Here is a 15,756-nt window from a genome sequence, read left to right as displayed (position 1 = left end):
AATCCCTCCAGATGGCGTGCCAGTGCCCTCCACACCAGATGGCGTGCGAGTGTCCTCCACAGTAGTGTACATTAATCATCTTATTTTGAGTTCCAAAATGAGTATGCTCTAAAACATTAGTAATATCTTGTTAAATGTTTGTTGTTGACAAAGAATTCTGAAGGTTTATTTTAGTTAACAGATATTTGTATTCTATTAGGGGACATATATATTTTATGTTGTAGTTTGCACGACAACGAGCTGTGAAGGGGAAACAGGTTGTTCTAAAGGTAGAAAAACGTGGAGAACCACAGGGTGCAACACAGTCCACTGTGTCAGCACAAACGGAGATCCATGCCTCAAAATTAATGACATATTCAGAAAGGGATTTGAAGAAGAAACATGGTAAACCCAGTAGCAAATCAGTCTCAAAGGCAAGATCCGGAGATAAAGTTAGAAGTGGCATGACCCACTTGTCAACAGAAGAAAGAAAAGCAAAGGGTGAAGAGAGTAGCTTATCAAATGAAATTAGTAAAAAATTGGCATGCATCATGAAACTAGAAACAGATAAGCGGAAGAGGACCAAAATTGAGAAGGATGACTCACCACCACCATGGTTCAAGAAGTACATGCAGAAGGTATACCATTGCCTTTTTTTTATGACGTGGTTGTTAATGGAGAGGAACAAATAGATACGTTCCTTGTACAGTGTTTAGATTATCTGCATTTTAGTCATGGAAACGACTGTTAAGACAAATAGTATATAGGGCACGTGAGTTATATTTACCAAGTATTGTATTTAATTGGGGGCACGCGGTAGCGTAGTGGTTGAGGCTCTACGCTACAAGCTGTAAGGTCGCGGGTTCAAATCCCCGATGAGGTCACTGGATTTTTTCAGTTGACCTAATCCTTCCAGCCACACTAGGCCCTGGGGTTTACTCAGCCTCTGACAGAAATGAGTACCAGGAATTAAATAATTTTCCTGGGGAGTAAAGCGCGGCCAGCGTGTAAGGCTGACTTCCTTACTGCCATCTTTGAGCCGATTGTCTAGATAATGTGGGACCCCCAACGTCTCTTTACTTTTTTACTTTTACCGTATTTAATTGAAGGTTTGAAGGTTTCATGTGGTGATTGTCGAGATGGTGATCTTCTGGGTTGTGACACCATGTAACATTGTAGGTTACAGGCATCAGAGGAATGTGATGTCCTCATATTCAGGGTTGAATCAGGTGAGTTATGTAGACAGGTTATGATATTCATGGGAGGGAGGAGGTAGAGCCAGGTCTGGGCTCCTGTCCCCCCGTCTTGGATTTGAGTGACCGCCTTTGTTGGAACCTTCTAAATAACCCACCTAATTTTTCACTGTACATACTTCAACTCTGGAGATGACAACCTGTTCCTCCAAAACTTTCGTATCTACCTGCGAGGCTACACAGTGTCAGAGTGCAGAAAACCTCAGACTCTTGGAAATTGCCTTTTATGCTAATAATGCCTTAATTTCTTTTTGACAGTTCAAGAATGAAATTGTAGCAGAAATTACAACAAATGTGATGTACAATACAAGACAGGTGTTAGAGAGTACCAAGGCTAGCACTCACCCCTCATGTTGCTGTATTGAGAGGAAAAGTGGGTTAGTGGCTGCTACCAAGAGCAAAAAGAAAAAGAGTTCTGATGAAGATTCTTCAGATGGTGGCTTGAGCAATGACCAAAGGTCAGTAAGAAGAGAAAGGTTTGAATATAGTTAGTGTATCATGAAGAAAAGTATTTTTTTAGTATGATCTCTTAAATGTCTATTCGATGAAAAGTTTTGTACGTGCAGATATACTGTCAATACATGGTGTGTCCAGGATCTGTTAGGACTCATTTTTTTAAATTTTGCCCTGCAATGCCATCTGTTGGTGAATTGTGGCATTAAGATTCTTGAAGTTTCAGCTGTGGTTGTCTATAATTTCAAAGCGCAAGCATCGCTGTGTCATGTGTTCTGACATTGAATGTAACAGTACTGTTCTGATGCTCATCGGAAAATGGCGGTTGAACAGAGAGCCGACATCAAATAGTGTGTGTCAAGTTAGGCAAAACAGCCGGAGAAGCATACAAAGTGGTGAAACGTGTGTACGGTAGTGATTCGTTGTGCCGCTCTAACATTTTTCGATGGTATGATGTATTTCGTGACAGCAGGGAGGACATTGAAGACGCTGCACGTACATCAAAGCCGAGAACAAGTCGCACTGAAGAAAATGTAAAAAATGTGACCAAAATCATTGCATCAGACAGATTTGTTTCTACAAGACTCATCGAGGAGCTTTTGGGAATACCAAAAAGTACTGTGCATCAATTTTGACCGAGGATTTGGGCAAACGGAAGGTCTGTGCTCGGTTTGTACCGCATGCACTGTCAGGCAATGAAAACATGCCAGAGTGGAACACTGCAAAGACATGTTACGGTCTGCCCAAAGTGATACAAATGAATACAAAATTGATTGTTACTGGTGACAAGACATGGTGTTTTGAATATGAGCCTCTCACAAAGCGGCAGAGTGAAGCGTAGTTGAGCCCAAAGAAGCCAAAATCAAAGAAAGTGCACATGCAAAAGAGTCGAGTAAAGACACTGCTAACCATTTTCTTCGATTCCAAAGGAATCATTCACAAGGAATTTCTGCCAGAAGGTCAAATGGTGAATTCTGATTATTATCTCAGAGTCCTCAGCCGTTTGTGGGCAAGAATTCTTTGAATTCGACCTGAATATTGAGAGCAAGGTTCCTGGTTGCTCTTCCACAACAATGCCCCACCCCACAAATCAAAGATCATGCGTGATAATTTGACCAGAAACGATCATTACAGTCCTTGATCATCCTCCATATATGCCAGATTTGGCTCCAGCAGATTTCTGGTTGTTCCCAAAAGTTAAATTGACGATGAAAGGAGACCATCACTACACCATCCAGGACATCCAAAGGGAACGTACCACAGTTTTAAATGTGATTCCACAAAAGGAGTACAGTGACTGTTTTCGAAAACTTTTCATTCGATTCCAGCTATGTATTGATTCAGAAGGAGACTCCTTTGAATAAAAAGAGTGAAATTTTGAAAATAATTCATGTCTTGTGTTTTTAATGAACACAGTCCTAACAGCACCTGAACACACTGTGTATCCAGATAACACAACAAGAAATTATAGGTTCCAGATTTAGATGAAGATGATTATTGGACAACTACTCGTAATTACAATTACTCTCAAATAACGCCCTTTCAGACGAAGCGACCTGATTGGTCTATCATATCTCACATTTCCTCTTCAAGGCTTATACTCTTGCACTGCTCTTCTCGGTGGAGTATCTTTACTCTTGGTTCTTCCCTTACCTCACATCGGATCTGACCTGCTCTGTCCCGTGTTCCGTCTGGTCTCTCATATCTCACATTTAAACGGAATAGAAGACACCTTTCCAGCAGATGACAACAGGAAGACTATTGCTGGTGGTTTGACCTACCAGCAGAATTAGTATTGCTTGCAGTGCTCTGTCAGCACAACGAGTTACCATGGTCTCATGCAGCATCATAACATTTTTGTAGTGTATAGAGATTTGCTGTATTTTCAGTTCAAGGGCTCACTCAACTTTCAGCAATCTGATCATTGGGTATAGTAAAATTTTTTTTTTTCTTGTTTTGTTTTGTTTTGTTTTGTTCACCACAAGAAGTTTCAGAAATGTGATTGTTTGCTATGTCATGGTGTTCTGTCCATTTGCAAAGTAACTGATTTAAAAACTGCTTAAAGGGTTTCATGAAAATTGATCTTGGGAAGTTTTACTAGAATTTGCTGACATTCAAATTTTGATTAATTTGGCACAATAATAATGACACTTCATATGAGGACCTACATGCTTTTTCTTTGTGCATCTCAAACATAGCTCATTAAGTACCTATTCAAGCGAAAAATGTTTTGAACAAGAGTTGGAGAGAAACAAAAAATGCATTTTGTAGCCAGTACCCTTTTTCTGCAAGACTTGCAGTTCTTCAAATAATGAAACAAAAGAGAGCAAATTTGCCAAACTTGTTACATTATGTATACATTTCCTAACTTGTTATATTTATTTTCTTCAAAATTCAGGATATTACCTTTGAATTTGTTGATTCAAAAGCCATTCTCTAGGTTTCTTGTCTGTTATTTTGTTAACGTTAAACTTTTATCAACAGTTTAATTGTTTCTTGCATCCTGTTGTGTATTTAATCAATATTAAAGTCAATTTTACCGACCACACAACATATTTGTATTATTATTACACTACATGTTTTGACCTCAAGAGGTCATCCTCAGGTGTATGAACACAGCTGTATAATTACACGCAATCACATTCGTCTTTTCACTTATTCGATCCTGTATCTTATTCAGGCTCACGCTCAATAATATATCAAGCTCTCTCATAAAACACAAGTTAAAATTGTTCTAAAGGTCAAAAGTTAAAATTTAAATTTAAAATTGTTTAAAAATTTTAAAGTTTGTGAATCGAATTTCAGTTCAGGTCACTTGTTATGCTTTCACTTCCACTTGTATTCAGTCACTTCCTACTTACGTTCATCACTGCGTCAAGTTCACTTTAACTAGTTTAATTATATTATTGATTAAACGTTCATGAATTAAAGTTCAATTTTATTATAGATTGCACTTTTTCACTTTTGGAGGTCTTGCTGTTCTACTGTGTCTTCTGAAGTTGTGGATCTGTTACGGTCCATGTCATGATGAGTAGCCATCATGACATGGACCATAATTTTAACTTGTGTTTATGAGAGAGCTTGATATATTATTGAGCGTGAGCCTGAATAAGATACAGGATCGAATAAGTGAGAAGACGAATGTGATTGCGTGTAATTATACAGCTGTGTTCGTACACCTGAGGATGACCTCTTTAGGTCGAAACATGTAGTGTAATAATAATAATAATAATAAAAATATGTTGTGTGGTCGGTAAAATTGACTCTTATATTGTATCAACAGTTTCATTTATTGTAAAATGGAATTGTTGAATTTAGTGACTTCCTGTTTGGAATATTTAGGGATCATAAACTGCTGAAGAAAATAGAAAAACTTCATAAACGAGAAAAGAAACTTGAAAAGAAACTGGACTCGAAACTTGAGAAGTTGGAGAACAAAACAAAGCGAAGAATGGAGAAGAAATCCCAGAGTAAATCACGCCCTGAGCGGCCTTCTGAGAAGATCTGCGGAGGCACAAGGAAGAAAATGAGTGACGGGCCTGTGGGTACATATTTGATGGATGCTATACTACTGAATGATGGACACAGACCTACAGAGACGCATATCAGGCTAGGAGAACGTTTTACAAAAGTGTGGGAGATCATGAATAATGGTACTCTCCCGTGGACTGATAAGGTAATGTAAATTTCAAGTCACTGATGTTTTTTTGAAAAAATGATTTTGTATGTAGTAGAGTTACCTACCTACCACTTGGCGCTACAGCCCTGGGTGAACCTTGGCCTCCTCTACAGCCAGTCTCCACAACCAATGCATGCTGCCATACGAATGGACCCACGCATGATGACCCAAGGCTGGTTGTTAGGTTTCTGAACAAAATTCTTTTTACAAGATGAGGTTGTTAGCCTCATGCCCAACCCTCAACCTGGAGAACCAGGGCATCTCTCTACCCTTGACCTTTCTGGCATGGGTGATCCTACCGGTAGTTAAACTACTGCCGGCATAGCTATCCAGGTCACAGAGTCACGCAAGTTCCACCATCACGATAAGGTGGAGACACTTCTGGGGGATGTAGAGTTATATGCGAAAAATTACTTTAAGTTGCATGTAGTAAAACTGATGTATGATGTGCAGTGTTTGATGTTATGTATAAGAAGGTAAGAGAAAAGATTTACGTATTGAAGTGCCCTAAAATCATGTACAACCATAGATATCAGCCTTGAGATACTGTACATGTTGGAACGTGTCTGGGCAGTAATATTAATCTGAAGCTACGTCAAGAATGCATGATGTAATTTTCTGTAATGTGATAAACAATACTTAAAAGATATCTTTTCCTGTTATTAAATATGGCAGAGTTTTTCTTCTTAATGCTCTGCAGGTCACTAATTGTTATTAATTTTCTCTTCAGTTTTCAGTAATGAGCTTTAACTATTTATACTACAATGCAGTGTTTCCCAACTGGCTGGACACAACAGGTGGCAGTGTGGGATGTGAGGTCCCAAAAATAGGCACTTCCATTAATGATTAATAAAATATTGAAATGTACATGATTGTAAAAATATGCTTTGTTTAAAATAGGAAGTTTAGTTTTTATTATGATGATACTACAGTTTTGTAACTAAATGATTGGTGGGGTTTGCGGTGCAGGAGGTTCAGAATTGATGTGTAATACAGTGGAACTTCCATTTAATATTCCATATTTTAAAGTATTACCACACTTGATGTTAGATTTCAGTGATTCACAGTCAAGTACCTGTTAAATTACCTCCATTTAAAATTTTCCTCAGTTCAATCTTCAGATCCACTGCCCCCAAAACAAATATTAAATAGGGATTTTTCCTCTGTACCTCTTGACCAGATGATAATTATAAGCATTTATTATGTTGAAGATTGTAGGGTTTAAAAATAATTGCTGTTACCGAACTATTGTTATTGCCAAGCTCTGCCGCCATTCAACATGTATGCTGCTTTGCTTCTTAATGACAAGAAAGATGTCTTGTAACTGTTGTTCCAGTAAAATATACAAATACTGTTTTTATTTAACCAGTGAATTAATCTGACTCTTGCTCACCTAAACGAGTAATCATTGCCACTCAGTCTGCCATCTTATCTGCTGGCAGAATATAGTGTATGCTGTTTGAGTAAAGGAATGCAACCTGTGATGCAGTATTCTCTCCTGGAATGTAATGCTGTGTAGTCAAGTAGAAGTCCTCAGGAATGTTGCTGGTCTTCTACAGAATTACACTGTTTTTTTTTCTTAGTGGGCTGGGACTAAGTCCACTTTGTACTGCGGCCACTTCTGGCCTATTGTACCATCCGCAGATGATAGATGAGGGTGATTGTGGAGCAATTGATGGAATGAAGATTGGCAGGGGAAAACGAGGTACTCTGAGAAAACTTGCCCCATCGCCACTTTGTCCACCACAAATCCCACATGACCAAACCCAGGCAGCTGGGGTGGGAAGCCAATGAGTAACCACTGAGCTATGGCACAGCCTTTATGCAGTGTTAATCCTAGAAGCTATTACTCTTCATAGTTACTGCTGTGAGAACATTTGTTGCAGTGCGTTCTCAAGCAGCCATATTCTTTGTCATTTGCTTGCTTAACATGTCTTTGACCCTGAAGATGGAAGCAGTATGTTCCTCCAAAATGTTGGTGACTATCTACAGGACTACAGCGCATCACATCTGAGAAGATTTCTTATTTTGTGAATTATCTGTTTTTATATAGACTGAGCTTCGGTTGGCGTGGGGATCTTCTGGTCTGCAACCCAAAGCAACAGTTCTGAAGTGTCCAATTTTAATGCCTGGAGAAAAGGGTATAATTGCTGTTACTTTCCAAGCACCAGGTAACTATAATATTTAAATATTTTATGAATGTTGAAAATTTGGCTGCAGCATTTGTCAGACACATTTTCTTGAAACATATAGGCATGGTTGAAAAGTATGTTGTGAATTGTATTGAGTTTCATGCAGTTTATAATGTGTGGAGAAGTGGGTATTTTTGCTCCTTAACCTTTAAGAGTCGGCATTTAAACCCCCCACGACTGCACTGCTGCCGGAGTTAAATTGACGTTGCCCTTTTAATATTGTAGACTTTCAGAAAAAACTACATATTTTCCGTTCTATGCAGCTTAGAAATACGAACTAAAAACCGCCTGATAGAGAATGAAATTTCCTACAATATACCTATGGCAATTTTTACAAATAAAAATTAACTGTGATTGTTATGTCATGAAATTCAAAATATACTCTCTATTATATGTGTAATGAAATTCCAAAAGACTTACCCATAATTTTTTCTTCAAACTTGAGACGTCGTTATATCCAAAATACATTGACACTATACACCAAAATGTTTGGTCAGACTGTACACGAGTTTCAACTCGTTGCGTCGTGTAAGTTTACGCTACTATAGATACTGCGTGCGGGAGCGCGGAAAGGCAGAGTTTGCTTCAGCGCGTTGTGAAGGTCACACAGACCTCACTTCTCATACGCTGGTAGACAATCTGGTTCAGTCTCTCGCTTAGCGAACAAACAGGAAGTTATTGTTTCTATCTGGCTGGCCGGACAGTGTTGTCAATGTTCAGTTCCAGACGACTCAATGAAAAATCTTGGCTTCCCCAGAGAAACACCAATTACCGTAATAAATCCCCTCATGCAATTGACGAATAAAATCCAGCCCCAAATATATGTTCATTGACAAAGGACACCCTCAAATCACAGTTTCTTTTTCATCACACACAGGTGCGCGTGTGCCAAATTTCATGCAGCTCATCTGGATCCAGATGTCTGGAATTATGTGCACGTTCCATTTTGGGGGCGGCAGGGGGGTTTGCTGATTGTTCGGATACACTGATACCGAAAGTCACAGTGATGAGGATGCCTTTTATTCACAACGTAATTTTGTGACAGTCTGACACTGACTTCCTGACTCCACTGACTTCAGTACAAAACAAAAAAGTAACCCTGAAAGCACAGTCCGCCACTGACTCACAAGCTGATAATTCAGACACTCACTAAACACGTCACACTTCCTTGAGAGCTACAGAAGCAGTGATCTACCCGCACAGAGGAATGTTGGGTCAGCTTTTCTGTGAAGAAGCTTCCACTCTGTTTGGCTGACCAAGTCACAAACAGTCTTACCTACATGTAAACGAAATCGAACCCAGTGCCATGATGAAGGGTTTTATTGTTCAGAGCTAACAACTGGACTTCTGACTTGAACTTGCGTGGGTTTGTGTTGGTTTCAAACTCAAGGTCTAACCATCAGCACTTCTAAAGTGAGCACGTGTCTTGCGTCCAGTATACTGGACTTTCGGCATCTTCGAGGTCACAGGTACGGTCCGGTATACCGGACTTTCGGTCGTTAAAGGTTAATGTAGGTTCAGGATGACAGATTCAGTTCCATTACTGTAAAAGTTTATATGCATCACACACCACATGCTACTGATAATGGATGAAGTCTATAAAATTTGAGGTTCTCACTGTGATGATTATGAAGAATTCATTGTTTTGAATATGTTTTAATTATTGTTTCAGAATTCCCTGGGACATTTGAATCTTACTGGCACTTTTACCACATGGGAGTGAGGTTTGGACATTGGTTGGGTTGTGCTGTTATTGTGGATTCAAAAGAACGTGAGAAAGAAGTAACAAATGTGAGACCAGCTGATCGACATGGTAAATCGTGTAATATATTGTATTTACTTGCATAGTGTTCTTTTTAATTTTGAGAAGAAAATAATTTTTCCCCCCCACTCATAGCTCACTTTCTCTGTTCTCATATTGTTATGGTTTGCTTCAGTACAGATATGAGAAATGTTTGCCTGAAACCTACACAATGTAATTATTTTTCCACACAAATGTAAGAAGTTTGGATTTCAGGTGATAGCTATTTCATAGGTTTCGTCCAGCAGTGTTCATAAAATGTGTTGTAATGAAGCTCATGCAACCCCTAATCCAGTTTGCTCAACTGTGAGCTAGGCTATATAGCTTTGACTGGTAAGGTGATAGGTAAGTAACAAATTGGAAAGTATTTGGAAATGGTAGTAGCCTAATCAAAGGTCTATCATGGCACTTGCCAGGAGGGACTGAAGAAAATGAAGTCAGTCAGTATAGCAGGTGTCTGGAGTGAAACGTGAGCCAGGAGCCTTCAGATTACTTGATTGTAACATTCTGTTTAATTTAGTGATCATAGTTTACTGTATCGTTTCATTAGCAATCATTGTAAGTGTACACATGAATGTGGAGTGTAATTTTCGTCAAGAGTTATATCTTCTGGGTTATAATGCTGTGTAAAAGTAAAATGTAAAATTGTCCCTGTGCTTAACTAATTAAGCACTATGCCTTGAAAATAATGCTGTATAGTACACTGAAAGTCAACCAGTGCTCCATTTGCCACATGCTTCATGCTGGTTTCTTTCATGGCATGTTCTTTGACTCAAAAGAGGGAGACATCTTCCTCTGAAATGTTGGTCGACTTTCAGTGGAGAACCATTTCATTATATCTAAGAAAATTGAACTCTGCATAACCACTGCTGTAAGAACCTGAAATACTACATGTAATTTTCAATTTTGTATTTTTCAGAATCAGTTCATGACAGTGAGAATAATAATGATAAAGAAATGTCAAAGACCAAAGCAGATCAGCCTGTCGATTTGAGAAAGAAGTATGAACCCAACCAAGTGGTGGGCTCCTCAGCCACCCAGTCCGTGGCTGGAACAGATGATGCATATGAGACGATGAGTGAAGATAAGGCAGCATCCACAGAGAAGGGAAAAGATGAAACCAAGGAGAGAAGTGCTGAATATGAAAGTGACTCAGATGATGAAAACCTAAGTATCATCTCGGGCACTATTTCTATCACTTCGGATTCTGAAGAAGACGAGAACTTTGTGTTAGTACCAGTGCCACCCTGTTTCATCTGTGATGTGCCACTGGAAGAGTCGGGTAAGTTTTATATTTAGAAGTCTCCATACACTGTTTATTAAATTTTTCAAGCCCTTAGATGCATGAAGATACTGGGATATCTCACTACAGCAGTTATGCTAATGGGTAGATGACTGAGGAGTCATGGTTCAGTTCTTGGCAGGGGCAACAGATCTTTCTTGTCTCCACAGCATCCAGACTGTCCTTTGGTATACCCAGCTTCCTATCCAGCGAGTACCAGCTGCTGTTTCCACAGGGGTAAAGTGCTCATTTAATACCAATGTTAAGAATGCATGGAGCTAAACCTTCCATTTCTCCCATCTGTTTTCGTAGTGTGGTGCTTACATAAGTGCACCGACAGCTTTACCTATTACTTGTACCTTTAGATACATATAAATTGCTTGTACAAAAGCTGAAAGTTGAATTGAATGTGAGATGTATGCTGATAAAACTGGATGTGTTCTGTGGGATTAGAACCGAGGTGATATAAATAAAATTATTAGTAGGAATGTACTGATGATTCTCTGCTGTGTTCACCAGCCTAGAAGATGTAGCATGATATGTTTGGTAGTGAATAATGCAGCCATAGAACTAATGCTGAAGGAAGCAGTGATGTGGATGGAGGGACTGGTGATTCTTGAAGCACCCCCCTTTCTGCCTTATCTTGTTGTCCCCTCCAGCCCCCTCATGTCGTACATTACATAACATTGCATTGCATTCCATGTATCCAAAGTTAATCAAAATGATTGTAGGATGTGGAATATGTCATATAAATACAAAACATATGTACAGACCCAGTGGAGTTCTCACACAAGAGAAACCAAGAATACACAGTGACTACACACAAGGCTATTTAAAGATACATAAATTATTTTCTAGACAATAGGTATTCGTCAACAGAGTAGAATGAATGTGTATTTAAGAATTGTTTCAGTGCTATTTTAAATCGTGCCTTTCGTTCATAAGACCTTTGATATCAGATGGCAGGTTATTAAAAATGTTGATCCCAGCATAATATGCGCTTTTCTGAAAGCGTGAGAGGTTAGAAATTGGTTTATGACGACGGTGTTTGTGTCTTGTGTTAACACTGTACATCCGCATTTGTCTGAAAATGTTCTTCATTATTTGTAATGAAGTTTATTAATGAATATATATATATATATTCATAAGGCAAAGTTAAGATCTGTAGTCTCTTAAATAGATCTCTACAGGAATTACGGGATTTGACACCCATCATGATTCTAACAGTTTCCTTTGCAATGTAAATACCTTTTTGCTGTCAGATGAATTACCCCAGAAAATTATTCCATACTTCATTAAAGAGTGAAAATAAGTAAAATAGATTGATTTGAGAGTGTCAGTGTTACTAATATGTAACATGAATCTAACTGCATAACATGCTGTACTTTGGAATCAACTGATCGATATGGTTTTTCCAGTTTAAATGATTATCAATTTGCAAACCAAGGAATTTTGTGTTTACTTCCTCTTCTGTATATTTATCATTATATCCTATGTTTAATGGATAGTGTGGTGAGTTTTTCATTATAAATTTTATTACATTTGTATTTGCTAGGTTTAGTGACAGCTTGTTTGCTGAAAACCATTTACTCATTTGTGAAAGAACCTTGCTTGATAACATGCAGAAATCATCTAAATTTTTACCAGAAATTATAACACTAGTGTCATCTGCAAATATTGTAGGTATTGATGATGTCCTTAGTGTAGGAGGGAGGTCATTTATATAAATTATGAAAAGCAAAGGCCCCAAAGTTGACCCCTGTGGAACTCCCATGTTTTATTATTCCCCAGTTTGAGTAGGTACTTTGGATTGAATTTGATGATTTTATTTCAGTCTTTTGTTTTCTGTCTGTTAGGTAGGATCTGAACCAAGTTAACGTTGTTCCTTGAATGCCAAAAGAATGTAATTTAGTTAATAAAATTTCATGATTTACACAGTCAAAAGCCTTTGCCAGGTCACAGAATATTCCACCAACATGCATTTTTTGATTAACAGATTTCAACACACTGTCCGTTAACTTAAAGCATGCATTTTCAATGGAAAATCCTTTCCTAAAGCCAAACTGTTCTGGGACTAGTATATTGTTACTCTGAAAATAGTGGCTTAACCTATTGTGCATAACTTTTTCAGGTACTTTAGAGAAAGTAGTTAGCAGTGAAATTGGCCTGTAGTTTGACATACTAGTCTTGTCCCCTTATTTATATAGTGATCTTACTAATGAAATCGTAAGATGATGAGGAAAGATTCCTGTGGATAGTGAGTGATTACAGATGTGAGTTAATGGGCTACTGATTAGAGATGCACAAACTTTTAAAATTTTACTTGTTATTCCATCATAGCCTGAAGAGTTTTTTGTTTTGAGGGAGAGAGAGACATCGAGAAGAAGAACCTTACTCAGGGAACTGGTGGACCCAGGAGGAAGCGATCGGTCGTGGCTGACAAGAAGATAACTAGCTGTGCAAATGTGACACAGTGCAAGAGACTCAGACTCCAGGGAGATCAGTTGGAGTCACGCACAAGCCTGCGTAAATATGTGTCAAAGAAAGCACTGAAGGACTTGAACGTGAGAGGACGACACAAGGACTTGTCCTGAAAAGAAAATTCTAGGCGTGTGCAAGTGCACAAGCAGACGTGCTGCACAGAATCTCAGCAGATACGAACATCAAAAACTGGACACTATGCAGGGGTTGACCCCCTCCAAAACGAAAAAGAAGCAGAGCACAGAAGAGGAGCTGGTAAATTAGAAGCACCGGCCTCCCCAGAGAGAATGAATGTGCGATGGCTGAATGTGATACAGCTGGATCTTCTGGCAAGTTAACAGGAAACCGCTTGAGACGAGCTGGTCTTAAGAGGGGAGCAGATGTAACGGACGGAGGATAGTCTCTGCAAGAGTAGTAGCCGGATAAGAAAGAAGAAGACATTGCAAGAACACCCTGCAAATAAAAGGAACAGGATGTACAATCAGGCTGTTTGGGACGAACAGCCTTAAGAAGGGAGCAGTGTGACATACTGTGCTATGGAGGACATCCCCTCCCCCGCCAGCAGAGACGTAACAACATCGGAGCGCTGTCTCTATTACGGTAACAGGCTAGTCAGCACTCTGCCCCCAGCCCCCCCCGCGGTGATGTAGCGGGGGATGCCATGGTTGCTATGCAGCAATAAACAACTCTTGGCAGCGTTGCCCAACAACGCCTTTGTAAACACGGCGACTAGGCAACAAGGAAGTGAGGTGTTTTTCCCGTTGTTTGGCTGAGAGTTTATAAGAGAACTACACTGCCCAAGGAGTCAGTTTAGAATGCAGCAGCCGCCGAAGACAGTTGAAATATAGCAGCAGTCGCGGAAAGAAGACCCGAATGCGTGGTTAGAAGATCTTAGGTGATAGTGTGCGATAACAGAAGTCAGCAAGTGAAGACTTATTGTGTGACTTCAAGATTGTGTGCTGTAGTACAGTTATATTGGGAGTGTGTAATTAAGAGAGACTTGTATAGCTCCCGAGTTATAAATACGTGAAGACTACTGAAGAGATTGTTGTGTAAGGTTGTAAAGTGTGTAAACCTGTAACAGTGTTATAAGTTTTTGTAGTTATGATTTGTAGGTTGTTATATAAGCCAATTAACAATCCAAATGGCGTCTTCAGTGGCAAAACACATTACAGTATTATACTTTTTATTTCAGTTTCAGTGGTTGGAATGGTTTAAATACCAGGGAATTTTCTAGGAAATGCCTCTCTTAAAATTGAAATGACATTATCTCCTACTTCCTGATGCAAGTTTAGATTTTCTGTAATTGTTAGAAAAAAAGTATTTAACCTTTAATGCCCAGACTTTTAAATTGCCGGCAGCTCCCTATGGCCGGAATTTGAATGGCCCTAAGTTTAACATTGCAGACTTTCAGAAAAAAATGCATATTTTCTGTTCTATGCAACATCGGAATATGAACTAAAAAGAATCTGAAAGACAATAAAATTTTCTACATATACAAAAAAGGGCAGGTTTTACAAATGAAAATTAACTGTGATTATTTTGTCATGAATTGCAAAATATAATCTTTATTATATGTTACGAAATTCTAAAGACTTACACGTTGTTTTTCTTCAACCTTGAATCGTGTTGGTGATGTAAATATGATGACACTATATGCAATAATATTTGGTTCGGACTGTACACGGTTTGGACTGTGTCACTTCACAGTTTACACTCTGACGTGTGCGTGTCCCACTCTTGAAGCAGTCCACGAGACACAGCGCAACATCACACATTACAGTAGAAAAGCCTGCTCCTGCTTTTCTTCTCAATAGAACAAACATGACGTCTTTGTTTCCCATTAGCTGGCCAGTGTTTTGAATGTTTCACCTCAAGTCGACTCAGTTGGGCCCCAGATGAACTTGGCCTCCCCTGAGAAACGCCACTGACCGTGATATTCACCTCATGTGATTGAAGAATCAAATCACGCACCAAAATTTTGTGGAATTTTTTGTGCATCATTTTTCCATCACATGACTTGTGTAACAGATATGCGTTGAGAATAGTCATATCTAGAAGGTGGAATAACAATTTCTTTGTCCACTTCCATGTCCTCCGAGCAATGTCATAGCTGTTCACCATTCTATCAGATATGTCCACAGAGCCCATGTGTGCATTGTGGTCTTCAATTACTTGAGGTTTGATAGGATGGCCAGATTCATCTCGGAAGTTGCCATCCAGTGTAGGAAGGTGCATCAAGTTCTTCCAACTCTTCATCAGATTCATCTTCCATCAATATTTCCTCAGGTTCTTCAGCATCGAGGAATTTTGAGTATCTGGCTCGTTTTTGAGGTTCTATCTTGGGGGAGGGGGCTTCCAGCTAAATCCTATACTTTATGATGATTGAAAAAGCGAGACTGTTAGGAACACTCACAAAATTGTGGTACAAAGTAATTGCAATAGCAGTTGAAAAGTGTCAGTCCGCCACTGATACCGAAAATCACAGTGACGAAGATGTCCTCACGCACAAAGTAACACTGGCTCAGTGGGTTTATACCCCTTCTGAGATACACAATAAAAATGATATACAAAGAAATAAAGGAGTCTGACACTGACTTCTTACTAATAACGAAATATTAGAAAATCCGCCACTG

At 39.0% G+C, this 15,756-nt stretch overlaps 1 protein-coding gene across 5 annotated transcripts in view; it reads left to right on the top strand.

Moving 5' to 3' along the window:
* Positions 1-224: 224 nt before the first annotated feature.
* LOC111866967 overlaps positions 225-15,756 on the top strand; it is a gene marked incomplete at its 5' end in the record, with an annotated part of 33,216 nt that continues 17,684 nt past the window's right edge. For all 5 annotated transcript variants that reach the window (XR_004513287.1, XM_033752514.1, XM_023856366.2 and 2 more), the window contains 6 exon segments: positions 225-617; positions 1,491-1,690; positions 5,028-5,361; positions 7,418-7,535; positions 9,229-9,369; positions 10,277-10,639. Coding sequence is in view for 4 of the 5 variants with exons in the window: in XM_033752514.1 (XP_033608405.1) it covers positions 225-617; positions 1,491-1,690; positions 5,028-5,361; positions 7,418-7,535; positions 9,229-9,369; positions 10,277-10,639 (1,549 nt within the window).

Source organism: Cryptotermes secundus, unplaced genomic scaffold (genome assembly GCF_002891405.2).
Source record: "Cryptotermes secundus unplaced genomic scaffold, Csec_1.0 scaffold42, whole genome shotgun sequence".
Classification (NCBI taxonomy): domain Eukaryota; kingdom Metazoa; phylum Arthropoda; class Insecta; order Blattodea; family Kalotermitidae; genus Cryptotermes; species Cryptotermes secundus.
The sequence above is the reverse complement of the archived record's forward strand: the minus strand, read 5'-3'. Positions and strand labels throughout refer to the sequence as shown.